Here is a 26,751-nt window from a genome sequence, read left to right as displayed (position 1 = left end):
CCAGAAGGGAGGAAGGGTTTGGACTGGCTGGGTCACCCTGTGGCTGCGGAACACTTTAGCGATGCTGACAGAGATATGCTTCAGCCCTTGTTTGGTTGGATTAGAAAAAGAAAGGAGGGGTCTCTGTTAGCGCTGCGAGGACTTCTACAAAACTAGCAGAATCACATGGGAAAAACCGAGTGGAAGTGACAAGTACAGAAAAACTGCTGGAACCCCAGGGAGGTACCACTGCGTGAGGGCTCTGGCCACGTGTGAGAACACAACACTGTGAACAGAGCGAGAGCTTCCAGTCTGGCTCATCTTGGACTTGGGTCGAATCTAAAGGTGTGTCTCTCTCTTTTTTTTTTTTTTTTTAATCATTCTAAGCATGGGTGATAGCTGCGAATAGACGGGCCGTATGTGATAGACCTTTGCTCTGTCAATTTAAGCCATCTCTCACCAAACAACTCAGACATATTTTGGGGTAACTACTACAAGCGAAAAGAGAAGTGATTGTCTCTCTCCAGCAGCGTTTTTTGATCGTGTATCTGGTTCCGGCTGTTCCTGGGTGACGTTCTCCTCCGACAGCAGCTACGACCTGAGGCAGGGGGGCCCGGTTGAGCTCTCCAGAGAGGACTGGGAAGCCCTGCGCGTCAGGGGGGTCAGGGTGGGGTCCACTAGTGATGAAGGTGGGAACAACTTGTACCAGCCTATTACCACGCTGGAGAGATCCAGCTCCTCCAGAAGGATCTGGGCAACTCCCATGAAGCATTTGTGATCCATTCGGCCATAGTCTCCCCAGACTATTACCTGCAAGAACACAAGACACAGGTTCAGCGTCGTCCCCACACTTAGGTGTTGGCTCCCACTGCGTTCCCTTGTGTAGCATAAGGAAAACGTTCTTCTGAAGGGTGAAGGATTGCTCCCTCTTGTGGGAAAACCTAACGGCAGGAGAGGAGCGAGAGCCCGCAAAAGAGAAATGGTTAATACAGCCAGGCATTCTGCAGGTCTGAAACCGCAGAGCCACAGGGATGGAGTTGCTGGTGTTTATAAAATTAAATGCTTAGTGAGCTGGAATGGGCGTACGCAGATAGCTTACACTTAACTAAACATGCAAGCGCTTCTCCAAATGACAGCCTAAAATGGGATTCAGAAGGAACTGACCTGAAGGACTTTACCCTGCGGACTCTCATCAAAAACCAGTGTCTGTTGGTACAAAGGATCAAGGGTCTTCCTCGCAATTCTTGTCTTCTTCTTAGCTATACACGCTCCATTTTCCAACAAATACACTTTGACATACGGAGCTGCAAACAGAACATCAGGAATTTTATGTTGGGACTTAAAAGCTTTTACATTGCACATCTGAGCTGGAGGACAAACGCCTTAAAAGGAGGCTGAGTGGAAAGAACATGAGACGTTATCTTCACTCTATAATCTGGAGACAACTATATACATGAAATAAATGACATAGCCCATAAGAAACCAATTTGAATTTTATGAACTTTGAATGCAATGATCTAAGATGTTACTAGCAACAATTGCGTTTCATGTCTGTCATTTTAAAAACATTTTCCTTTGCCAGGAATTAACTGTCACTGACAGCTACTCTGGAGTCTCCATGGATGTTTGGGGTCAGACATATTTCAAAACAAAAGACTTTGATGTTTCACTGAAAGGAATAGTTAAAACCAAGTGACTGCGATAACACAGCCATTAATTGCTCTTTCATCTTAAGCTCCAAAAGAGGTTGCAAAGTACCATTTTGGCAAAATGTTATCTAAAACAACTGCTCCAGTTGGTTGTGGGAGCGATTATGAATGTCCTAATAAAGATTTATGTAAATAACTAGAACTTTAAAAAATGTCCTTACGAAGTGATACAATTTTAGATCTCATTCATTACACAAATTATTGGCACTGGCACTAGCATAACCTGCTGCCTGCTGGAAGCAGTGCTGTGTACAGGAGATCCTGGCACGTGGGGCTGTTGGGCTGTTTGTTCAAAGCAGTCCCATCTGTTCTTCACCTCTTGTTTCCAGGTGGAACAACCACAAAGGACTTCACCTGCCTCGACAAAGCCCCTCTGAGATATAGGAAACACTTCTGAGATATAGTAGAAATACTTCTGCAGATGTTCCTTCCAGAACAGCTGTTGGTGGCGAGCGACTGGCAGATGCAAGGTGGTGAGGAGTGGACATCGGTAGCAAGGATGTACCCACACACACGCCTTGTCGAGAAGCAAAGCAAACAAATGCAAATGAAGTGGCAGCTAACGAGGAGCTCAAGAAGTTTCCAATCCCCAGTCCATCAGCATATATCACATTCTTGTTCTCTGTTCATACATTGTCTATTTTTTTCCTTACCTGGGGTAGATTTGGAGCCAGGCTTTTGCGTGAGGCCCCGGGCTCTAATGACTTCTACTTCTAACTGGCCCTTCTTATCCACCATTCCGATCTGGATGTCACCTGAGAGGCAGAAGAAAGCAGCCCACGTTTTAGAGAAGCAGCACGGCCCGGGAGAGAGGGCACGAGAGTGAGAAACAGAAAGACTGGTTTGCTCCCAGTCTGCTTCATCGGTGTGCTTGTCACCGCTCCTCCTGAGCCCTTTCATTTCAACATCCTTCAAACAGGACTGAACATATATATACTATATATAAAATATACATATAGCTATATATAAAAGATATATTGTACTTGGGGAGCGTGGTGCCCTCTCTTGGTGTAGGGTTGATACCAGAGGAGGCCACAGCGGCAGCACAGCGGCAGAGAACAGTGCTCTGTCCTCCAGCAGCTCAAAAGAGGTCTTTTTTTTTTTTCTGCAAAAGTCTCCAACAAGTACAGGGGTGACAATTTTCCTGTTTTTGTCAATATTCCACACTCATTCTTGGTGTGAAAAAAACGATGGCAACGTGTTTAAAAAAGAAGCTGCTTTTGCTACTGAACAGTCAAATTGTTTCCCTGCCTGAGCTCTGACAAAGGACATTTCCTGCAGAGAAAGGGACCTGCTCCACCCCGGACCGAGCCCTGCTCTCGTCTAGATCCGTGAAACACAAGGGAGGCCAACCACGGGCTGGGGCTCCAGGAATTAGATCTTTGTGGCTTCATACATCACGGAATCAGCAGAAATCTGACTGGCCACTTGGAATATAAAATGCACAGTATGATACAGGCAGCTACGTGACTCCTGTGCAAATAAACGAACACCATACACATAGACAGTCCTGAACTGCGGAATTTGGGGCCGGGATTTAGAAAGGCAGCATTTTGAAATTAACTGGGCAGGAGATTTTCACATGCTTGTCCAACCACTATGAAAGCAGTGTTTGTACTTGAGGCATGACAGAGCAGCAGGGAAGATTTTTTTTTTTTTTATCAATCAAACTTTCCTTGAATAAACAGACCTCTGTGTTGCACTAAAAATAGCTCGCAGGAAAATTCCAACACGCCTTTTTAAAAGCACGTCTCCGTATCACATAGCCAAAATAAAACATGCAACAGGGGGCCAGAAGGGGGAGCGGTAATACAAAGATTTTCAAATCATCGCTAGTGAAAGGATACCGCATGGAAGGCCTTCTGAAAATTGTTAAAAAGCATGACTGAGAGCTGTCTTTGCAGGCCAGAGCTTGAGCCTTCAGTAAATAAAGCAGTTCTAAGAAGTGAAAACAAGATTACTCAAGTAATCTGCAGAAAAATATTTAGTCAGAAAAAAGATTAAAATAAGGAGCCAGAAGAAATCTAGACCCTTATCTTCATACAGACAGAGCCACTTAGATTTTTACCGGGCAAGTCATCTCACAAATACCTTATCTTTCACAATAAGAATTAAAAATATGAATTTATCAAGTTTGGTGCATTATTAGCAGTGATTTGGATTTACAGAGCAGCCCTTGCCTTAGGAGTACTCAAAGCCTTCTCAAGAAAGTTTCTGTCTCCTTCTGCTCATGAGCTGGCAGAGGAACACTCTCTTCTGCAATGTCTCTTTCTGTTTCTCTCTCTTTTTCCCGAAGCGGCTCAGAAGCCCTTCTTGAAGCTGATTCTCCCAACACCGCTCTACTGAAGCATTGGGCATTTATAATTTCCAGCAGAAAAAGCGTGGTTAAAGACTAGCAGATCAAGGACTCCTCACTTAGCGTCCTAAAGCATGTCTAGGAACGGCTTGTGTACAAGCAGAACCCCCCCCAGACCTTTCCCCGGGCGCCTGCAGAGCCCTGCGCTGCTGCACACCTTGTGCCCCGCTGCCCAGGGAACGCAGGCCGGCGGGGAACGCGGGGACCACAGAGAGCCCCAGGCTCCTGCTGCAGGAAAGGGATGTCTCTCCCACGACAAACACCGGCTGATCATTGAGTACGGCAAATGTGGGCAGAGGTTTCTCCTTCTGGGTCAGATGAACTAAGCTTGGACAAGTGCAGAGTTTGGCCAGAAACTGTCGCGTCCAAGATAATCTGCGGCAAGGAAATACGAACTCTGAACAGCTGAAACTTTGCAGTGAGCTACAGCTGGAGAAGCCACAATAATTTAGAGTGGGAAGCGAAGCCGGACCCCTATCTTGGCATTGCGGATGAGGTTAGCAGACACCTCACGCCCAGGGCAAACACCGTTTCTCACCCCCTTTGGGACGGCAGCCTGCAAGGAACGCCAGCCACCGCGTGCAGGACCTTCCTGCTTACAGCGAAGGAAGCCACTTTGTACAAGTCTTTTTGGTGCTGTAGCCTGGCAGTGTGTGTAAGTTAATTGGCTTATTGTTCATTTAACAGAGGAGAACACATTATTCTTACCCATGGCAGGCGTTGCTAGCGTTTGCCGGCCGACTAACTGTGCGGGTCCAAGTCCATCGAGGAAATCACTGAACTGACTGTCAGCGCCCAGCCGCACTCCGGGAAATATTAAGCTGAAGCAAAATAAATGCTGGTTAAACATAAGAACACGACTAATTTCTATCATCCTACAGTATTTACCTCAAAAGTACCACTGATACAAGGCAAGCAGCTCAGGACGTGCAACCACATGTTCTGCAGTGCCAGGAACGAGCTGTCTCCCACAGAGCCCAAAGAAGAGTGGTGAAATTCTGCACATGGACCCAAAGCAGCCCATAGAACAAACCAGTTCTTGCTGAGGAGTCCTCCAGGAGCTGCGAAGAGCTGTCAGGTGAATAAACTATGAGTGACCTTGCACGAGAAAACATTAAAAGCCTCATGAAATTTAATAGCCGATCATTCTTCATCCTTGAAAGCTTGATTTACCTTGTGATACTGTTTTATATCTACATAAATACATTTATACACATCTACATCTACATACATTTATACATACATCCAAACCCCACCCGCATCAGCTACAACAAACAGGGAAAACAGATGTATACAGTAAATTAATCTGATTGCTGCAGCTGTTTAATGAAGCAGTAAACTGGCAGGTAGTACTAGTGTTGATTAGAGCTAAAGCTAATGCCACTCCCTAGCCAAAATATTCTGGTAGCCACATCTGGATCTACAGTCGGTACCCACCCCTCCTTCAGGACACAAACACAACTGTAATACATCGGCACAGAGTATATGGAAACATCCCAGGTTGGGTTGGACGGGGCTCTGAGCAACCTGCTCGAGTTGAAGATGTCCCTGCCCATGGCAGGGGGTTGAACTAAATGGCCTTTAAAGGTCCCTTCCAAACCAATCTATTCTATGATTCTATGGTATGTGCTTTTCCAAGCTGCTTTCTTGTATTCCAGAGTCTCCACTTTCTTTTTAATAGATATCCTGCCCCCAAACAATCACAAAAGAAACAAAGAATGATCCATGGTGGGGAGACTCAGCTTTGACTTCCTCATCACAATTATGAGGAACAGAAGAACAGACTTTGAACCAAGTCTAGATAGCACCTTACCCAGGAGGTCACCCACCACCCTGTATCTGCTTCTCCCTCAAAGGGCATTCCCTGTTAGACTGGAGAAAATAATAACAACACTTCCTAAGAGAAACACCTAGTGTGAAAAGCTTTGATTTCCACAGATCAGGCTTCTGTGCTCCAGTCTCTTTTTTCCTGAGGTCTACAGGGTGGGTTTGCCTACACCTGGTTTCCCCTTTTGCGGGGAGGCATCTTCCAGGAATTCCCTAGTGCCCGCTGTGCCTCGGCAGACGTGGTAGAGTCCCACCGAGACTGTGGGGAGGCCGGAGCATCCACACACGCTGTTGTGTCGGATCTGCCCGCTCTCTGTTCCCACACACCGCGTCACTCGGCGGTGAATGAAAACAGCTGCCCCGATCCCCATCGTTTTCTGCCTGATTTCAGCCGGGGGGGGGGGCAGCTCCACGCCGGGTTTACAATTCTCAACAAGAGGCCTGGACCGACTCCAAACTAAACTCTCTTTGTATACAGTATTACTGAGCACAGCTTCGTATCGCAGGGATTGACACACGACATCTGAAGTTCAACTCCGAGTTAATCCAAACACAACTCAAAGAAAAAGTACGCCTGTGTTTTGTTTCGAATAACGCGCTCTGAATTCAGTTGTCTTTTGATGAACAAAATGCCTCGCTGGGTGACAGGGAAAACATGAAGCCCTAAAGGAGTCCTCGATCAATTTCAGTTTTCAAGAAATTTGTGTTATGTGCCTAAAACAGTTCAGTTTTGCAGACGTTTCAAAAGGAAGAATCCATATCTGGAGCCATCCCATTCAGCCAGATCCAGGACCTCTGTTCACATCCCAAGTTTTCTTACAAAGACAAGAAACTTCTCCTACGTTACTGATATTTTTAATGCACTTACTTGCCCTCGGAGCTGTAACTATTTATGCTGCCGTCAGTGGATTCCCGACTTGGCTGTCGGACCATTCGACTTCTCATCTCTGCTGCCATCCCCGTCTCTGTGCTCCTCTGTATCGTGCTCTTGAGCTTCTTGCTGCCAGCCTCTGAAAGCAGAGCAAGAACCCACAGTCAGAACGTCAGCCTAGAGCAAAGCCTTTCCTTGAGACTCCCCCACCAACAGTGATCCCCCTTGAGCGTTACTATTCAATAACACAAAAGGACTATTCCGATGGAAGAAGGAATCTCTCTTCTTGCAGTGGCTTCTCTGCAAAAGGGCTGCAACCAGAAGATCCTTGTTAGGGCAAACTGTTAGAAATTAGGTGTCCTATTAATAACCTTTATGCAGTTGAAATGCAGACGGGCTGACGGTGACAGTGTTTGCTGAGCACACTCTCGAGAAGGTGTCTCCGCCACCCTGTCAGCCAGGCTGGGTGACTACACAGGAGTTACAACTCTCACAGGAAAAGAAAAAAAAAAAGAAAGAAAAAACCACTTCATGCATTCAACAGAAAAATGTTCAGTGCTAAAACACTTAGTATCAAAAACATAATAATGTGTTTTAAACCAGCAAAATCTTACTTTCCCCACAGAAATTCTCCAAAGTAAACAATGAGCTTTACAAAAATTGTGATCTCAGCACTTCCTAAGTAGAATGAACTCTTTGGAGAATCCAAGTGGAAAATGACGGACAGAGTCTAAGCTTGCGACTGAACACTCCAGAGCAATGTAAAGCCGGTGAAATTGTTTAAAGACTTGATCCATTTGGACAAGCTTCCATCACACGTTCTTTAAAATGCAATTTGAGTTCCACCTGGAAGGTTGCGTGTTACCCTTGGGCAAGGAGAGCTCCCACCCTTCACAGGGGTGGCTCCAAGCAGAAGGCACAACGGCCGATCTACAACGAATTCTGCTGTCACATGGCAGATATTATGCTTCTAAAAGACGGTTCTCTTACTCAAAGGCCTTTAATTGAAATACTTCCACCAAAGTCTCTGCGATATAATAGTATGTTGACTTCAAACTCGGTGTCCTGTTGGTTTTCAATTAGTTCAGCCTGTCACTCAGTGGGTAACATCACTTTCTCTCAGGAAGCAGCGGATTTGACAAAGTTTCACATAAGTGCAGGCAAAACCAGTTCTCCTGCATTTGCCCCTTCATTTCAGCGCCCCTTCATTCGCTGTCTGCAACGTCTCTGCTTCCTTTTCAGGGGAGCATCTCAAAAAGTGCATGTTTCCTCCACCTCCACTGCTGTGGTACCTGAATAGCTCCGAAAAAATTTGCACTTTCCTGTTTCCCATGGACATCACTGATGTCTGAAGCTGACAGATCCCCATCTCTCTTCACGTGAAAGCTACAGCTTTGGTAGCCCCCGTACATCCTGGCTATGGCTCGGGGCAATTAAAGGTGTTGTGGGGAACGGCTGGTCCTGGCTCTCTGTGTCTGGAGCTGCTGGAGGGAGGGAGAAATCCCACGGGAGAGAGCAGCTCCCCTTCCTCCAGGGTCACCACTGTAACCTCTGGAGTTGGCAGAGAGACAGCAAACATGGCCAAAGTGAAAAGGAAATTGTGTGTTGGGCCACGGCAGCTCATCCAAATCCTGGTCCCTGAGCTGACACCGCCCCGATCCAAGCTGCTCCACGTGAGGCAGAGAAGGCCGGAGGAGACACACCGGGTGGAGCAGGTGCCATCAGACCCTGCAGGTGGCTGTGGAAGGGGTTCACTGGAAAGTCATAGGCTCTGTATGTAGAAAACAGATGCCGCATTTTGGGCCCGAGCTTTACCTTTAAAAAGAGATGGTGTGTCCTGCATATCAACACTGGAAGGCAAGCTGAGCCTCAGCTCAGTGACAGTGACTCGAAAGGCAGCCTGGGCAGCACAGCCCTCCTGCAGACCCCTGTGCAAAGCAGGACTCTCACATTTTCAGTAGCTACACATTTTCCACCCAGGTTATTTCATGCCTCTCTCTTGCTGGGACCTGTCTGAAAGTGCCTCTGTTTCCATCTGTTCCCCCAAAGCCGGTGAGATGATGATGTTGCCCCCTGCCTTCTCTTCTGGAGCCATCCAGATCAGGCAGAGCGACTGGAAGGAGGTGATACGGGAGAGTGGGCAGCTGAACAGGGCTGTCTGAGAGTATCCATGGCCCAGGAAACGGGAGCGATGAGACACTAAATGCAGCTACAAGATCATCACAAACTGGGAAGGAGATATTGCTCTGGACCACCTGGACCATAGGGTGGACGATGGATGGGTTAGAGCCAGGCTGTCGGGAAAGCACAATGAAGATCATATTCATAGAAATAATCACTGTAAAAAATATCCGTTGACAAAATTAGACATGAACATTTTAGCTTTGAGCCATAGCAGAGATTGAAAATAGCAAGTGGGTTTTTTTGAAAGAGCAATTTTACATTATCATGGGTAACAACCACGTTGCTGCTTGAACACACTTCCTTGCTCCGCAGGTTTTAGATGCACAGACCATGAAGGAGGAATCCCGCGTGTGGCCATAAGCAGCTCCACGCCCTTGTCTCACTCTGCTGCAAGTACCAGACTGTCCTTTCCAGAAGTCACTGCTCTCTCTCTTGCTGTGATGGATTCCACTTCTTTTTTTTTTTTCTCAGCAACATTTTTTTTTCTGGTTGAAGATTAAAAAAAATTCTTTTGCCTCCTCTTGTAAGTGCTAGTAATATCCTCAGTGTTGCCCGGGAAAACCAGAGTCCTTCTGCTTATTTCATTTTATAACCTCAGCCTCAATATTCTGCAGTACAATCAAAATATAATGTAAAAGTAACCCAAACCAGAATGGTAAAATACATGAAGAGTTTTATGGCATAAAGGGAATTGCTTTTGCCCACAAGTAAGAACCGAAACACACATTGCATGGGTTTTGGAAGTTTGAACCCTGGTCAGTTGTGCATATCATATTTTCTTTCATCCACTTACAGCACAAAAGGTAATGGGAACAGTTTATCCTGTTGCCGTGCGCCTGTGGAGTTCTCAGCAAGCCCCATTCCGAAGGCAAGGAGGTGTGAGGACACAGCTGAGCTGGGAACTGCTGTCATTTCCAGAGGCACCCGGGTGATGGGAACTCACCCTGTGGTACAGCATCCAGCCCTGCCTCGGCGGCACAACGAAATACAGGAGCCGAAGAACCACCAGGGTCTCTCCTGCTCTTCATCATGTTTGGGATTTTAATTTTTAAGCTTCCGTTTTCATCTCGTATTACTCTTAATCCAGCAGTTCTGCATACATCTTTGGAACGCTGTCTCTATACAAACAGCACAACTTCATAAAACATTTAAGTTCAATATCTATGCTATCATATATTGAGAAGATTTTCTACTCCTGTCTGGATGTCTGTTGGAGAATGCTTGCTCCTGATTGTTATTAGTTTGATCTGCACAACTACATTTTATAACACGTTACAGTTATTCGCCTGCACTGTGTAAATTACACTATATTCATTGTGCAGACTGAAGATAAACCGTCTCTATTCTGAATGCCATTTAGGGGCAAAATTTACTCCAAAATGGTCTGTACGCGTCTGTCTGCGGTGTCAACTGTGCAAGGCTTTCTGCCTGCAGAAATGCAGACTGATGCGCATAAATTGCTTCTAAACACATAGTTTAACAGGTACAAGCTGGAGAAAAAACTACTGCAGAGCAACTGTGATGAAGGTGTTTGCAGAGTTAACAACTGGTGCAAAAGGACCCTAAAGCAGCACCTGCAGAGACAGCAGGTATGCGGCTCGTGAGCGTTCCGCAGTTCTCCCGCAGCCTGGGAGCAGCAGCCCTGGGAGCGGGGGCACGGCGCTGTGGCAGTCTGCCTCCGACACATACAGCTCACAGCGGTGCCTTTTTGGTCAGACAAGAAACCGGTCCCTGCTTTTGGTCTTCTCAGGCAAACGTAAATTAATGGAGACCCTGGTCTAAGTGATGACGAAGAGCAAAAAGCTCTTGGCAGTGCGTGCACTTACGTTTGCAGAAGACATCAGTGCAATTGATGTGTCCCTGATTTCTGTACTCCCCAATCACCCCCCCGTACAGCAGCCGGGAGCAAAGCTCTATTGGCAGCAGAACTGCAGGAGCGAGAAAGGGTCAGTGGCTACAGAGTTAAGGTGCCTGCTAGAGGCGCCTCCAGGCTCGCTTTATGTTACTCGAGGCATCCAACTGGGAGAGGACAATGCTGGGACAAATGGCCCACGATGGCCTGTATCCATGACTGCCCTCAGCAAAGGCATGACTGCAGGTGGCATCTCCACTGGCCTTGGCTTCTCCTCTGGGTTCCATGTGTTGCCTGCAGGAAATTACTGCATTTTGCTCGTTTCAGTATCACAAATGTGAAATAACGTGAGGGCACTGCCCCGGCCTGCTGGAGTAAAGCTTTTATCCTGTGGTGCCAAGGTGTGTGTTACACGCCATGGGACAAGGCCAGGAGACACACAAGAATATGCAAGAACATAAGCTTGGTGGGTTAGTCACTAGGACAGTGCTGGAGACCTCTAAGGGGCAGAAGAAGACAATCCTGACATGGTCTTCTGTGTACTGCCTAGAGGGAGCGGTGCCCTGAGCCAGCATTGCCCAGAATGATACCCGAGGACAACTCGCTGGTTAGCACCAAAAGAGAAGCAAATTTACAGACGTGCAGCACCTGGGTAGGTGGTACGGAAAGCAGAACGCTCCAGAGAACAAAGCACAGGCCACTGCTACATCCACCAACGAACCGGGTAATAACAAGGGCACTAATACTCAGTGTCATCCCATGACTCAAGGGCAAGTTGTTCATGGTATCAAGCACGGCCACGTACCCAAAGGAAGCCTGGAAGGACCACAGCTCCAGGCTCTGAGGGAAGCCAGGCAGGACTGTGGCCACACACCACCTGTGCGAGACACCAGGGTGGGACAGTGGGGGTCACCCCAGTTCATGAACTCCAAACGGAACAGCCGAGGGGCACATTTCCCACTGGTCCTTTCTGAGGGGCCACTGATCTCACGGTCTCAGACCCGGCTGCTTGGAGACCTGCTGGGTTGCACGTTCTGCAGCGTCCCACGCGCACTGCACGTGGCGCTTTTAAACAACAACAAAATGTATTTACACATGAGCTGACACAGTGCCCCTTGGCTCATAGTCCTAAACCAGAGAAGAACACGAAGAAATAACTCAAACAGCATTTGTTTTTTCCCATGTATACATCTCTCAGACAAACTCAGCAGTAGATTGATCCCAAAGACTGGAAGTGCATCGTGACTATAGACAGAAGATAAACAGAACAAAACACGACATTTAAATACAAATATTTCCTAGACTTTATATCCTGCAATTCTCCACTGTATTTCCATTCTGTGTATTCTGCTATACTCTCCTAAATATATAATGCTGTTTATAAAAAGACATCTGAAATATTGCAGTAATGGTCTTTTAAATGTTTCCTCCAACTATCACGTAACACATGCAAATAAAGGAGAAGGCTGTTTATATTCTGTGGTGTTAGATCCTGAGCTTTAAAATCCAAAATAAAACATCAAACATTGTGTACCTTTTTCCCCATTTCTAGTTATTAAAACAAATCCACAAACAACATTTATACCGGTATAAATAAAAAAAAAACTTCTAGAAAGAATATTCGCCTTTTCAGCTGGGATAATTTTTCAAGATGTATTTTTTTGCAGGAGTCTGGAAAAACCTGTATCTCGTAACTATATTTACAGACTTACGCATTCAGCTGGCAAACCTATATCATTCACAATAAATATTTTCAGATAATACAAAACAATGCAATTAGTCCATTAATATACACAGTGTATTTTTCTTACTTCTTTAGAGACATCGGAAGCAAAAGCACGAATGCTATGGAAAGGAGACTCCCCTGAACCGCGGTTGACACTTGTATTAATGCTGTGATGGCATTTGCACCAGCGCACGGCAGAATCTCAGCTTTTGACTCCTATTCACTGAAAAGTAAACTCGCAAACTCCGACCCCCGACAGTTTGCACCGAGATGTCCCAGGAAAGCGCCTTCGCGCCTCCCGGTGCTCTGGCTCCCGCGGGGCCCAGCAGCCTTCGAGAGCAAGCGGCCAGAACGGCTCAGCGTCCGCGCTCAGACAAAAGGAGACAAGACCTTGAAAATCTGGCCATCGCTCGCCACCTGACAACCACTTCAGAACTTTGAGCAGCTGCTTTTACAAATCTTATCGCCTTAAGAAAGGACGGTCTTAGGCATATTTACTGGAAAAAAATAAAATCAAACCGTAAAACTAAGCATGTGGTTTTGTGTGATTATCCCGACACATGAAATTTCCCCACATCAGGGAAGAAAACCTGTGTCTAACCAGGACACACGTACCTTCAGGGAAAGCAAAGGTATATGGTCAGAAGAAGTTCAGTTACGGCTTCTGAAACAACTAGTGTTTTTTGCCCACAGACTTTTACATTACTTTTTTTGCCCACATACTTGCAACGAAGTGAAACAAGGCACTGCCTGTCAGCCAGACTGAGCAATCAGTGATGATATATGGAAACGGGATTTTATTGCTGGGATTGCACTAAACGCTCTTTATAAACATACAGAAATAACAGCATCTTAATTACCTGGTTCACATGTCTGCAAAGAGCTGTAGAAAGCCCGAATATGCCCATGAAGCTGTAACACGTACACACCCCTCGTTCTTCCGCTCCTAAAGCCTATCGCAGCGGAATTCAATGAGTAACACAACAACATCATGTTTCCAACAAATTATTTACTATATAAACAGTTTATAAAATTTCAAGCACTCATTTTCTCATATACACTGGGCTTTGTTTGACTAGAGGAAAAAGCGAGATGGAATGAAATAAGAAGCTGAGAAGAGCTGTTTGCACTTCAAAAGTAACATTTTTACAGCGAAACAGAGCTTTATATTAAAACCTTGTTTATTACCAGCCAGCCCTTAGAAGGGAACTGGCACATGGTACAGAGACAACGTTGAGGGTGCTGGGACACAGCTGCCAGTTAGTACAGGAGAGGAAAACAGAATCGCAATGCAGAAGAAAGTAGAAGAGATTCTCCAGATAAACTAACCCCACATTTTATCTCTTTAAGAATTTAAACATGTTTAAGTAACTGCATGAAGTCTTTTCTGGTTATAGGCAGCCATTGCAATTTTAGTCAATTTGAGACTGTTTTTTAAATAAGAGTCTTCACAATTAGAAATACTTCAGTATTTATTATTAAAAACATAAGTTGACAGTATGATTACTAAAACAAAATGTTGTACAAGATGATATCACCAATAAGACAATTTATAAGACCACTAATATAGTACTTACGATTGCTACGTGTCTCTGAAAAAATTCCTGAGAACTACGTGATGTACACAATGGCAACTCAGTCTAATTATTTTAATAATTTCCATAAAAACTGTAAATTGAAGCCCTATCAAAACCACTGGTGCCAAAGCATCTCCTAGGAAAAAGATGTTACCCACCTTTTTGTACAGCTGAAAAGTTTCTGAGCAATAAATAACTCAGCCCTAATTTAACGGCAGAGCAGGCTGATCAGGATCACGTTACAGCCTCAGAAAGAGTCCTCTCCTTTCCCTCACAACAATTAGCACCCTGTTAATTGATTTCAATATTCCATACCTTTTCTGTAGCTGGGTTTGTTCAGACTGCGACTTTCAAGCCCGTGGAGTGTTATTTTACGGCCAGCAGCAGCTCCCCAGGGGTCTGACACGTCCCTTCAGCGCTGCCCTGACCCCCCGGCTGGGACCCCGGGAGCATCCCCCGGGTGGGACCCCGGGAACATCCCCCGGACCCCGGGAGCATCTCCCGGCTGGGACCCCGGGAGCATCCCCCGGACCGCGGGCATCTCCCGGGTGCCCGCGGGGCCGCAGCCACAGCCCGGAGCAGCCAAGGCTGTAAACCCCCCCCCCCCCCCCGAGGCAGCCACGCAAAGCACAGGCTTACCTCTGCCGCAAGCACAATTCGCCGCGGGCCGTGAGAGGGTCCGCAGCCGGAGCCAGCACCTACCCCCGCCTCACCTTCGCCCGGATCTCTCCCGCCGCCCCCGGGTCCTGCCGCTGCCCCCGTCCCCGCCGGCGCCCGGCAGGGCGGCTCGGCCGGGAGCGATCAAGCCGCTTCGCTCCCGTTACAGCCCCGGTGCGCTGGGGGCCTTTGCCGCGGAGAGAGCCCCGGGCTGCGGGCGGCGGCGCAGGAAGCGCTGCCGAGGGGCCAGGGAGCCGGCGGCGGCGCGCCCCGGGGGTGTGCGGGCAGGGACCGGCGCGAACGGCTCCTGGCGAGCTCGGCCGGTGCTTTTTTTTGTCACGCTGATGTTCAGGACTGGACGAGGAAGGTCAGATAAACCCAGAAACGCTGTTCTCTGTCCTGGGGATTTTGACTCATTCCGCATGGATTTGGGTACAAAAGCACCAGAAAGACTGCAAAGCTGAGAAAGCATCAAATCGGCATTAAATACTAAATTGCAGAAAAGTTTTAATGATGTTACTGTCTCAGAGGGACTTGAGCGCCCCAGAGTTAAAGTTTCGCTGCCTCCTAAGTGCCCGCGTGCATTTTGAGACCAGAACTTCATCACTGCATTACTCCTTTCAGCTTTAAACTGCGTTTTGAGGAAACAGCCTTTGCCCTGTGGTTGTTTCCACGTCAAATTGCTCAGTTTTTCTGACACTCTATTCCAAAAATGTAATACGCTTTTGTCTTGCAATTGGCTAAGAATTAATTAATTTAACACCTTTATTAACTTAGTATTCAAGCATTGTAGGGATTGATGTGCTTTCTCTCCCTCTCTTTTACAAAGAAAGAGGTACCCAACCTAATGTACTCAGTGAATTCGGATATCGGGCTGATTAAAGATAGGAAGGAGAAAGGAAATGACTCAATATTCGTCAAACAAAAAGAAGAAAACTATTTCAAAAATAATTATAGTGGGAAAAATTAGAAAACACACATGCAATAAATTTCTCTCCAGTGGATCTTCAAGTTATGGCAAAGTTCTGATTATTTAAAGTATCATAAAATGATTAATGAGAAAAATGCCACAAATGATATTGTGCATTTCAGCTAATAAACATATAAGAGGATTTATGATTGCAAATACCATATAGGTGACTCACAAATTCAACGTGCTCAGCAGGAGGGATGCTGTGTATCTCCTGTCACACCTCTGCAGAATGTCCCTCTGTTCTCCTTGCGCGGGCACAGATTTCCCACACAGTGCCAGAGCTGCCGTCACCTGTGCCCTGCTCCGCGGCGCGTTTAGAGACGACGTTCTGAGCCCCACAGAGGGGGTGGTTACCGCCTTTTGGAAAAATATGTAGTTTTAGGGTATTCAAGTCTCTCGTGATATATGTTTAAAAAAATGGAAAAGGCAAATGCAATTGAACTGGAAGAGGTATCTCCCGGAGACAAGTACGATGCCACGGTGGCACCGAGATGCTGATGCTGCTACCTGCCAAGGCACGCCACCCTCCCGAGAGCTGCCTTCAGCACGGGGCAAGGGCTCCACGCTGAGCGTGTTACACAGAGAGCTGCGCTTGTGTCCAGTGTCCAAAGGTCCCACCAACTCAGGCTCTTCCTCCGGGAGACTCAACAGAGGCTTAAAGTTGAAATAACAAAACCAGGCTTTCATGCCATCAGCTTCCAGAAAGCCCCCACTTCGGTCACGGCCTTTCCTTCTTTATGCTCCTTCTCCTAGTCCCGAGAAAAATTATTCCTTATATTTCTTATTTGTGTGATCAAACCCCCTTCCCAGGGTTACAACTGTCCGACCTGCTCTCCTGGGTCTGTGACGGAAAGGGTGACCAAAACCTTGCCCTGTCCCTCCACCCCTGCAGGACGAGCGGAGTCGACTCCTCTGCTCCTGGGATATTGCCCTCGGACTCGCCACAGAACGAGTTTTCCTGGGCAGCCACCAAAGCACCGCACCCTAAAACAACTCTCATTTAAACTTTCTCCATTCCTAAGCACAAGTTTGGGTGTTGCTTCCGCAGCCTTGTCTGCGGGGCTGCACCTCGCACCGCCATCAGGGATCCCACCGACGTTCCAGCTTCAGTAAACGCAGCCGCGCTCTTCTTCAGCCAAAGCACTTATGCCAAGGGCCACTTTGCTCTTGAATTTATTTTGCGCTGCTTTTGGATGTGGTTTTAAACGTGACTACCTGAAGTCCCAAGCCAGATGTGCTGCGATGGCCTGAGGACCCGCCCCCCACATCTGGGGCCAGCCCGGGGCAGAGGCTGGAGACTCGGGAGAGGCTCCTTCTTCGGTCAGTTCAAATCCGCTTAATGACGGGCCTGGTGCAAAACTTATCTTTTTAATCAGCTTTTTGTCCATAGCAGGAGTTCGGAGAGGTACGTAGTGAGTGGGACAGTCGCTGAATGCTTCCGTTTCAAACAGCGCTGTGTGGCGTGGTGCTCACACCCGGCCACGCCGGTCACAGCCCCGGGTGAGTAAAACACCTGCGGACGGGGACAGCGGGTCTGCGTGAGATAAACACCACGGGAATGTCAGATGTAATCGGTCCCTGTGGGTTTATATCACTGACAGTGGACAACTGTACACGAAGGCTTGGTTTAGAGACAGATCGTTCAGCCGAAGCGCCCAAAGGAATGCTCTGGCACATAACGCCGCTACAAAATCCCAAGGTTTGCACCCAATATTGCTGGTTCGTGTCCGCTATCGAATACACACTGAGGAAACTCCAGCCAGAAGACGTGAGGGTTCAGCTGCGCCGCAGACAGACCCCGCACAGAGACTGGCCACAGCATCAGCCTTGCTTCGTGACGGGGCAGGGCAGGGAGAGGCGTGGGATAGCGGGAGTTTCTGTAACATCCTGCCTTTTGCCACCAAAAATGAATCCATGATATTTTCACGGGTCTGTGTGGCTGCCCAGTTCTCATTCTCTCTGCTCTCCTTTCTGGGTTCCAAACCTGGCTTTGCTTTCCTCAGACGCAAAGGAGACGAGCCAAGGGAGAGCAGGCGCCCGGCAGGAAGGGCAGGGATGCAGGACGGGCTGCTCTGAGCTTCCTTTGGTACGCGACGCTAACTTTTCATTGCAAAGCAAATTCTCTTTATTGCAACTGTTCACTTGAATAGATTTTCATATAATTAGTCTGTTACAAACATGATAAAAAAACTATGAAAAATATAAGGACAAGGGAGAATTAGCCATATATTATAAATGAATATCTGAGAGCATCTGAATTACAGCCAATACATTTAAGCAGATGGCAAACCATGGTTTACCAAATTTTAAAGCCCTTTCAAACACAAGTCAGGATGAGATGGAAAAAGAAAATGGAACGGTGCTAATACTGTTTACCTCTATGGAAAAAACCAGCTCCCCCCCAAACTTCTAGTTATTTCTGGTGAGAACACTTCCAAACTGCGATGCCAACTAGAACACAACGTTACTCAAGCTACAATTTTTAATGCAACGGTGCAGGCATATTTGTAAGTTCAATGACTGAGTGCACTTTTCTTGAAATAATACAATACCTGCAAATGTTGCTCCATGTGTGCTAATAACAGATATTTCAGGAGAATACAGATCTAATTCCAAGGCTTCCAAACTGCTTAATCGGCCATTCTCCTCCTTCTGTGTTACCCAAAAGCAGAGGCTAAGATTTAGCATTAAATTTTCTTGCTGTTTTGATATATAGGGCACTGACAAACCCATCACAGATGAAGCAATGACAATCATTTTAAAATAAACTGGAAAACGAAAATTGCATATGAACATCAGCACCCAAGAAAATGAGGAATGGCAGCAGAAAATCAAACAGCCCGGTGTGAGGGGAAACTTTCAAATCCGTACCATAAAAACAAACACAAAACCCTACAATAATCAATCAGCCAGTCTGAACCACAGATTTCAAAATCCTAATTTACTTGCGGATAGCATACAGAAAGATGGCTCCCCAGAGTACATGGCACAAAATTAAAATACAATAAATAAACCTTATTCTTATGTTCCTAGGCTTACTGTTGGTTAAACAGAAACTTGCCTTTTACAGTAATTTCGGTCTCTATCTGAGCACAGAATAACCCGAGCCAAGCAGCATTACATCCTTCCAGGGATTTCAATATGTATTAGCTCATGGATGAAGATCATAAAAGTAAAACAAACTTGCCTTTCATAGCAGGATTACACCATGGTGCTCGAATCTTGCAGAGCTAATGGTCTGAAGGTCAGGCTCTTGGGAACAGATGCACTAATCTCTTATCATCTGTATATTACACAAATTATTTCAGATACTATTTCTCCTTGGAACTGGCAGATGAAGCTGTGTTTGCTGCTGGGGATTACTGTGATCATTAGTGAGAGTGCTGGCTGGGGTGCTCACGCTGGGAGGGTGGCCGTGACCGAGCACAGGCTGCTGCAGACACAGCAAGGGACAGTCACACAGCACTCACAGTTCAGACAGGTAGATTCTACGCAGGTGAGACTTTGTAAAAGAAAGGATTAAACACGATATACGCAGAGAAAAAAAGATTGCCATACACAGTATGAATCAAAACCCCATAAGGTAAAACTTAAGATGAAAACACGACCTTGCTCTGTCATTATGAAATACTCTTTAAGGAAACATGCAGCTTTGTTATTATAGCCCCTATAATACATCAGATTTTGAAACTCCATGCGTGCAACAGAATCTAACATGACAGAATATTGGAGATGAAACGAGAAACAATAAAATGTGCATAAACCCTGGCTCATTTATATAAAAACAATATTACTACCCTCCTGAATAAGTAAAGATTGGATGGACTTAATAAAACTGTCTATTTGGCAGGTAACTTCTAATAAAATCGTAACGAAAGATGACATCAAGAGCATGCAAATATCACAAAAGTTCAGTAAATTCCTCGATAAGTTAAATGATAAATCTACTGCCAGAATAAGAAATGATATAGAAGTAACCTTTAATAAGCTTAAGTAACATACATAGTTAATATAATAACTATTTCAGAGCCTTTAAATAATAACGAGCATATGTTATTAAATATACCATCTCTAGACTAGGAAAAATATCAAAACTAGCCCGTCAGGTACCAGAAAGAGGGTACTTTTAAAAAGGAGACTGCAGTCACAGGATTCCCCCTGTCCATTAGTGATGCAGCACTGGAGATATTAATGAAGACAATCTCCAGCTTCTTTTGAAATGAGTTTTGATGGGCACTTCAGTGGCAAAAGGAGCCAATGTCACTGAAAGATGACTCAAATCTAAAAATGATTTTACTTTATAATTGTTTCATACAATGTGCCTGATTGCTTACAGTTTCCAAAAGAATATATATTCACAATATCTCATTTTTTTTCTCAGCATAAAATACATGTATTTAATTTTTAACAAAAAGAACATACTCTAGAGGAAAATTGAAGGCATTTCTCTCAAGTCAAGAACTTCCAATATACAGGCAGAAAAATTCCTAGAATAATTTATGTCTTCTTTCATGGGAATTTTTAAGTAAAAGTAATCTTTCTAACCCTTGATTGGACACCATTGTCCCGCAGTGTTTTCTCTCTAAAGCCTGCGTTATATGGATGCCAAGTTGGGAAAGAAGAAGATGCACACTGAACAAAGCTTTTTCAAAAGCCTTTGACTTTTCTAGACATCTTTCTGTCACCTCCAGAGGAAATTCGGGCTACGGAGGCTCATTGACTATTATCAAACTAAACATAAAAGCATGGGTAATTTAAACCAAATTCAAAGTGCGTGGTCCTATTGAGTATTTCCTTTCCCTCTATATCTGGAAGAAGTGTTTTTTTATGTCTTACAGACTCATTCACAGTTATGTCTTACATACTTCACAAAAGCATGCAGAATTTTCCCCAAAGTCCAAGTTCATCATGTGCAGATCTCCATGGGACTATTCCCTGTGAAACACAGATAGGACTGGGCTTTTCCCTCATCTACATCCTCAATGTATCATATTTAAATAAAACTTCCAGTATGTTTGTAATGTGACAATATGGTATTTCAACAGTGAGGAAAATAATGCACCTTAGAAACCAAAATCAGCTTTCCCAAAAAATACCTGTACCAGCACAATGGTGCCTGAAAATCTGAAATAATTACAATTACCTAGCTACTAGGATATGATTTATATAAATTAATACAATTTTTTTAATATAACTCACAATCCACGAGTTTATAATGTGTTCTGCTCTATTAATCCTAACGACACAGTAATAAATAAAGCACCGACCCGAAATCAGGGTGAAACTCTGGTCTGCTTTTCTTCGGAATTACAAAGGGAAAGGAGAACACCTGGTGCACACTGAAGTGATCTCTCACCGTGCCATCTGCCCATTTGGCAAGGCAGGTAACCACAGTGTTTTCAGGTATTTTGTAAAGACAACTTACAACAGTGATAAGCTATTATTTTGACAGAAAAACTAGCAATACGAATAAAAAGATCTTTTTACAGAAAGTTCCGCACCGAGCTGTCCCGTAAGGTAAGAAACGTCACCGTGCTGTGTTCTGAAGTACAAAACATGAGCTGAAAGGATGGCCAACAGGATGGGAGTATAAACGCATGCATTCTCAAGGCTATCCGGCGATGGATGGATCTCTCTGTCATTATTTCAATTTAGTTATTGAGCTGTTCAAATCTTACGCATTTCTTCACAGTTCAACTGAGTTCACCAGATTAAAACATTTTACAGATCTTCTTACAGTGAAGCCCTGACTCAGCTTGTGGTCAACATATCTTCATAATAAAATCACTAAAATATGTCAAGTAATCAGGTACCACTACTGGCTCATTTAGCTAATTTTACACCACAGAGAATAATCTATTGTATTAACCTTTAAAGGAAGTCCTTCCTGGTAGAGTATTTAGCTGAAATCCCCCAAATAGAAACATTCTCACGAGGACACCAGAAATGAAGATGCTAAATGAGGTGGAGGATGGTTGTGTGCACAACCCACACCATATCCGAGCAGCAGAGGGGAGTCCTGCTACAACATGCTGTGGGGGTCAAACATTGCACTGCTTTCAGCCAGAGATTCCCATTCGAGAAAGCTAATGCTGTCCCGGTTTGTATCGTAAGCATTATTAAACATGTTTAATATGTAAATGATATTTAAACACACTTTAACGTATGGACATTTAAGGTCCCATGGAATCATTGCTTAAAAAAATACCCCTACCTAAGGATTACACACACGTGCTCACATACACACACACGTGCTCACACACACACGCGCTCACACGCTCTGGGGGCATTTCCAGGCTGTTTCTGTCCCAGCCCCATTTCCATGAGATTAGTGTATCTCCTAATGTGCTCCTGGATGCTTGTAACAGCCACAAATATTTTTTGATCTGGGAATTACAGTCATAAGTTTTTAGGAATTCTTGGCACTTCTGCAGATTGTGAGATTTCCAGTAGGTCACTTCCAGTCCAGGAGTTTGCTCGTCTATAAAATGGGACAATGGCACTTACTGTTCCTTTGTAAAAAGTCTTAAGGCCTGCGACTGGCAACAACACAAAGAACAAAGAACCATTGCTACTATTAAAGAGGTCTGAGATGAACTATAAAAGTCAGAACATAAATTAAGAGCATATAAAATAAATTGCACTACAAAGGGAAGTTCAACAGTACATGTTTACGTAGTATCCACAGCAGTTTCTGCTCCAGTTGGGACTGCAAAATGATTGCTAAACTCCTCCTGCAAGTCTGAACAGGGCAGAAAACTCTGGACAACAAACAGAACAAAAACAATCTGCAAAAGGTCACCCATTTATTCTACAGAACAGTCTTATCGGGTACCAAATTCTTAAGCCTTGAAGTCAATGGGATTTTTCAGCACCAAGCTCTCAAGAGCAATTGATTTCTTAAAAATAAGCACATCCCACCAACAGAGAGCTTTTTATGTATAAAGAGAAACGACCTGTGCATGTAACGTGCTGAGCAGCGTGTCTGTGGGAAGAAGGAAGTTCTCTAAGTGAAGGAGGCACACAGCCATGCAAAGCACCCAGGTTCACTTCTCAGTTCTGCAACTTCATTTCATTCTCAGTTCTTTTAGGAAGAGTGATGATCCCACTTCTCTGTGGCTTCTCCCCTAAGTACTGCCGATATTGCAGTGATAAGTACCCCATCAGAACAAGAGCAGAAGATGAGAAGAAATCCAGGAGATGTCCTCTCTGTCACCCCAAACTGACATCATTCCTTTTGGGACCAATCCTGGATGCACTGATGATTTGATTTGCCTCACTGTTTCTCTTCCTCACTTTTAACTCGACTGAAATTCATGTTGTCCAAATATATTTTCTTTTTCAGCAACAAACCATTTGCAATTATATGTGAAAAGTAACATTAATACAGTAGTAAAAAAGCATAGTATGGATAAAAGCATTAACATATAAAAATTATGTGCCCTCCCTCGAGTAAAACTAAGATTGCGTATTGACAGCTCACTACACCAGCACCAAACCCAGGGCAGCACTGGATGTCCTCACACAAACCCCATCGGCTGGCACTCAAGAGAGCCGCTGGTGTGGCCCAGAGAGCAGGAATGGAGCTATGGCCACCTCAGATGAGAGCAAATGACTCCTTGGTGCTGCCTAAGGGATATTTAACACATACTTACTAATACACATTTATTCTGGCCACTTTTTTGGGGTTTTTTTTTTTTGCACCAGAGCAACGAAGGCAGGGAAAGCAGCTGCCACATGCATCAGAACGGTGCTGTGTAAGTGAAACAACCCACGATGTCAAATACTCAGTCACCAACATTTGCACGGGAAGATTTGTTTCTGAGCCACAGTGACCAGGGCTGGAGAGGGACTTTTTGCCTCTCCAGAGCATCCCCCTGCCCACGTCGGTAAGCTTTAAGGGGTATTGCAGTAGCCTGTTACAGTCTGGGGGTGGTCACTGGGGAAACTTACTCTTCTGAACATTTGGGGAACACGGTCAGGTGTTTAAAAACACATGCTCCAAAATAAACACCAGACAATCTAATGGACCTGGGACTTTGGCCATGGGCACACCTCGAAGCAGAGACTACTGTGAGGCCCACAGGGAGAGCCCAAGCCTTGTCTAAAAGGGGGACTTTGGGACCTTATCAAATTTCTTGCCATTGTCCCCAAGTTGGCCACGAACAGGTCTGTCCCCTTGGAGCAGAGTACGGGCTACAGGGCTGTACCCAGGCAAGGAGCACAAAACCGCTGATCCCTGTGTGACGCCAGCGCTGTGGGGTACCTCTGCCTCCGCAAGGACCTGGTCCTTATCATGGTATGCCTCTAAGCTAACGACAACCCACCCCCCTAAAATGTTTTCCTGGTAAATTAGTCCTTTCCAATCAATAAATACTAAACTTCAACAGCGTACATTTAGTATGAAAACCCAAGCCAGCCCTGCTGCGTATTTTCGCTGGAGTTAGTTCTCAGTGCCCTTTGAACATCTCCCCCGTTAACACTTCAGTCACTCTGGAGTCCGGACCGAAGAAAGCAGATGAGTCTTGTCAGAGACACCCCCCCCCAGCCTGCCCTGACCATGAACTCTAGAAAGGAGCTGCTTGGGCAGGCGAAAAGATGGTTAGTGGGATAATTTTCAAAGGGAGAGTGATGGGTAAAACTTATTTACTTTCATACATAAATCCTAGGTCACATTTATACCTAATTCAGTGTTTCAGTCTGGCCACGCTCCGAGACAGAACACTTCACAACATCAAATCTAATCAAATGGCAGAGCTATAAATAAAGCCATCAACAGCCATGTGAAAGCAAAACTAATCAAAACAGCAGCCCTGAGATTCCTCCCTGGAAGGGGTTTTCAGATATTTTAACCTGCTTTATAAACAGGAAATCCATTTGCAGGTACCTGCGTTAAGATAACTTGTCAATCTGACAAGTTCAGAGAAATCATTACAAAGAAATGGATTCCCAAGACACTGATTTTTTATTCCAAAGATGCAACAGCCACCATTAAAAAACCCAACATTCAATGCTGTTTCATACCGATATTTTACAATCAACATCTAAAATCAAAGTAAGTTACCCGGTTAGCCCGAGCTTCAAAACCAGAAGCCGGGTGTCTGTGTGGGGCACCCACCCTGTCTGATCTTACCACAAAACTCCTGCACTTCACCCATCACAGACATAAAGCGGAGAGAGAGGTGTTTCCTCCCGGCCCAGCACCAGCCCCCTCGGGCTGTGCTCGGGAGCCACCAGCCCTGAGGGAACCGGGGAGGCGGCAGGAGAGCTCCAAGGAGGGCAAGGTCCCTGCTCTGCACCGAGAGCGAAGGGCAGCCCCTCACCCTGCCTCGGACACAGACCCCCCCTCTGCCTCAGACACAGAACCCCCCCCTCTGCCTCGGACACAGAACCCCCCCCTCTGCCTCGAACACAGACCCCTTGGACACAGACCCCCCCTCTGCCTCGGACACAGACCCCCCCTCTGCCTCAGACACAGAACCCCCCCCTGTGCCTCGGACACAGACCCCCCCCTCTGCCTCAGACACAGACCTCTTGGACACAGACCCCCCCTCTGCCTCGGACACAGACCCCCCCTCTGCCTCGGACACAGACCCCTTGGACACAGACCCCCCCTCTGCCTCGGCTGCTTGCATCGGTCAGAATCCAGCGGAAATGGGTGGGCAATTCCGACTGGTCAAAATTCCATCACACAGGGAATTTCTGCTGGGACTGGCAGACATTTAGAGCTCCCCAGAAGAAAAAGCACCTCATTTCTAAGATTTCCTGTAAAGCAATGCTTTTGAAGCTATCAGGCACCAGAAACTGAATTTTTTCAATATGAAAAATGACTATATGGGTAAATGAAATAAACTATAGATGAGCGTCTGTGAGCATCAAGGACTTTTATAAATATTGAGTAATTTCGAAGCAATTCTCAGGTAACTTATGAGGATAAACACAGATCATAAAGAAAAACAACTCAGTTTACCCTTTCGGTTCTTTGAATGTCTTAAGGCTATGACACTGCAGTTAAATATTTGTAGACTTCAGACAGAAAATCTAAATAGATTGTCAAATTTTAGTAAATTCAAGCAAGTTCAGGGATGAACCTTCCAAAAGAAGCGCGAGGCCATATAGAGACAACATGTATGGTCACTGAGGGCTGAGTAACTCCACTGAGGGCTGTACAACAGGAAACGGTAGCTCAGTATTGCACAGTATTTTCATGCCTTACTTAGAGCACATTTCACAAAGTACCTGATATAGATAGCACCTAACAATAAAAATCAATGCAGATTTAAACAAAGTTAATATTTTGCATTACTGATCTCTCTTGGAAGTTATATGATCATCATATTCTAAAAACCACACACTTACCAAACTAAAGAAAACCTGGCAAAACATTCAAAACTGATGAAACTGTAAACATATGCCACAGCTGAGAAAAACATTTGTACTTTGACACCATGCCAGTGACCTAGAGATCCCAACATCTCTAACTTCCTGGGCCATTTATTTTTTCACTTGTCTTTTCTTGGCAATTTGAAGAAAATTTAGCAGCTGCAATAACCTGGCTGGTCAAACGGAGAGGCTAAAAAACACTGAAAGTTAAAACTCTCGAAATAGCAGTACATGTACAAAGGAGAAGAAAAAGATAGTGTAAAAAAAAAAAAAAAAAAGCAGCAGCACAGTCCAATATAAACCTCTGTTAAATTCTCACTAGTCTCTGATGGATTTCCTTAAAAAGAAATCACACAAAAGAAATTATGATGAAAGTCATCGATACGCATAGAAAGAGTGTTTCCATGGGACAAATCCCACCGCTCAGGAGCAGTATTTCCTCACGAAGCACGAGCAGATGCCACCAAAGAGCCAAGTTTTGTTCCGAAAAGCACAGATTCACAGGGTGCCTCCACCCCTTTCTTCCCTTCTCTTTGTTTGTCGGACCGGCTGGCAGGAAGCAAGTCTGGACCAGCACGTAACATGATGTGCGTGTTTTCATCTCTTCTATCTTTCTTCTATTTTAAGACTTGCCAAAGTGCTTATTACTTATGTTAA

The 26,751-nt window shown here is 45.3% G+C and overlaps 1 protein-coding gene across 1 annotated transcript in view; it reads right to left on the bottom strand.

The window, feature by feature from the left end:
- Positions 1–354: 354 nt before the first annotated feature.
- The window catches only part of LOC141466354 (regulating synaptic membrane exocytosis protein 1-like), an 80,963-nt gene continuing 54,566 nt past the window's right edge, over positions 355–26,751 (bottom strand). The window contains exons 7-11 of the mRNA XM_074150237.1: positions 6,740–6,881; positions 4,753–4,865; positions 2,342–2,443; positions 1,144–1,283; positions 355–789 (exon numbers count right to left, since the gene is read on the bottom strand). Coding sequence (XP_074006338.1) covers positions 571–789; positions 1,144–1,283; positions 2,342–2,443; positions 4,753–4,865; positions 6,740–6,881 — 716 coding nt within the window. The 3' untranslated portion in view covers positions 355–570. The remainder of the gene's footprint in view (positions 790–1,143; positions 1,284–2,341; positions 2,444–4,752; positions 4,866–6,739; positions 6,882–26,751) is intronic.

The sequence above is a fragment of the Numenius arquata genome, chromosome 7 (genome assembly GCF_964106895.1).
Source record: "Numenius arquata chromosome 7, bNumArq3.hap1.1, whole genome shotgun sequence".
Classification (NCBI taxonomy): Eukaryota; Metazoa; Chordata; class Aves; order Charadriiformes; family Scolopacidae; genus Numenius; species Numenius arquata.
The sequence above is the reverse complement of the archived record's forward strand: the minus strand, read 5'-3'. Positions and strand labels throughout refer to the sequence as shown.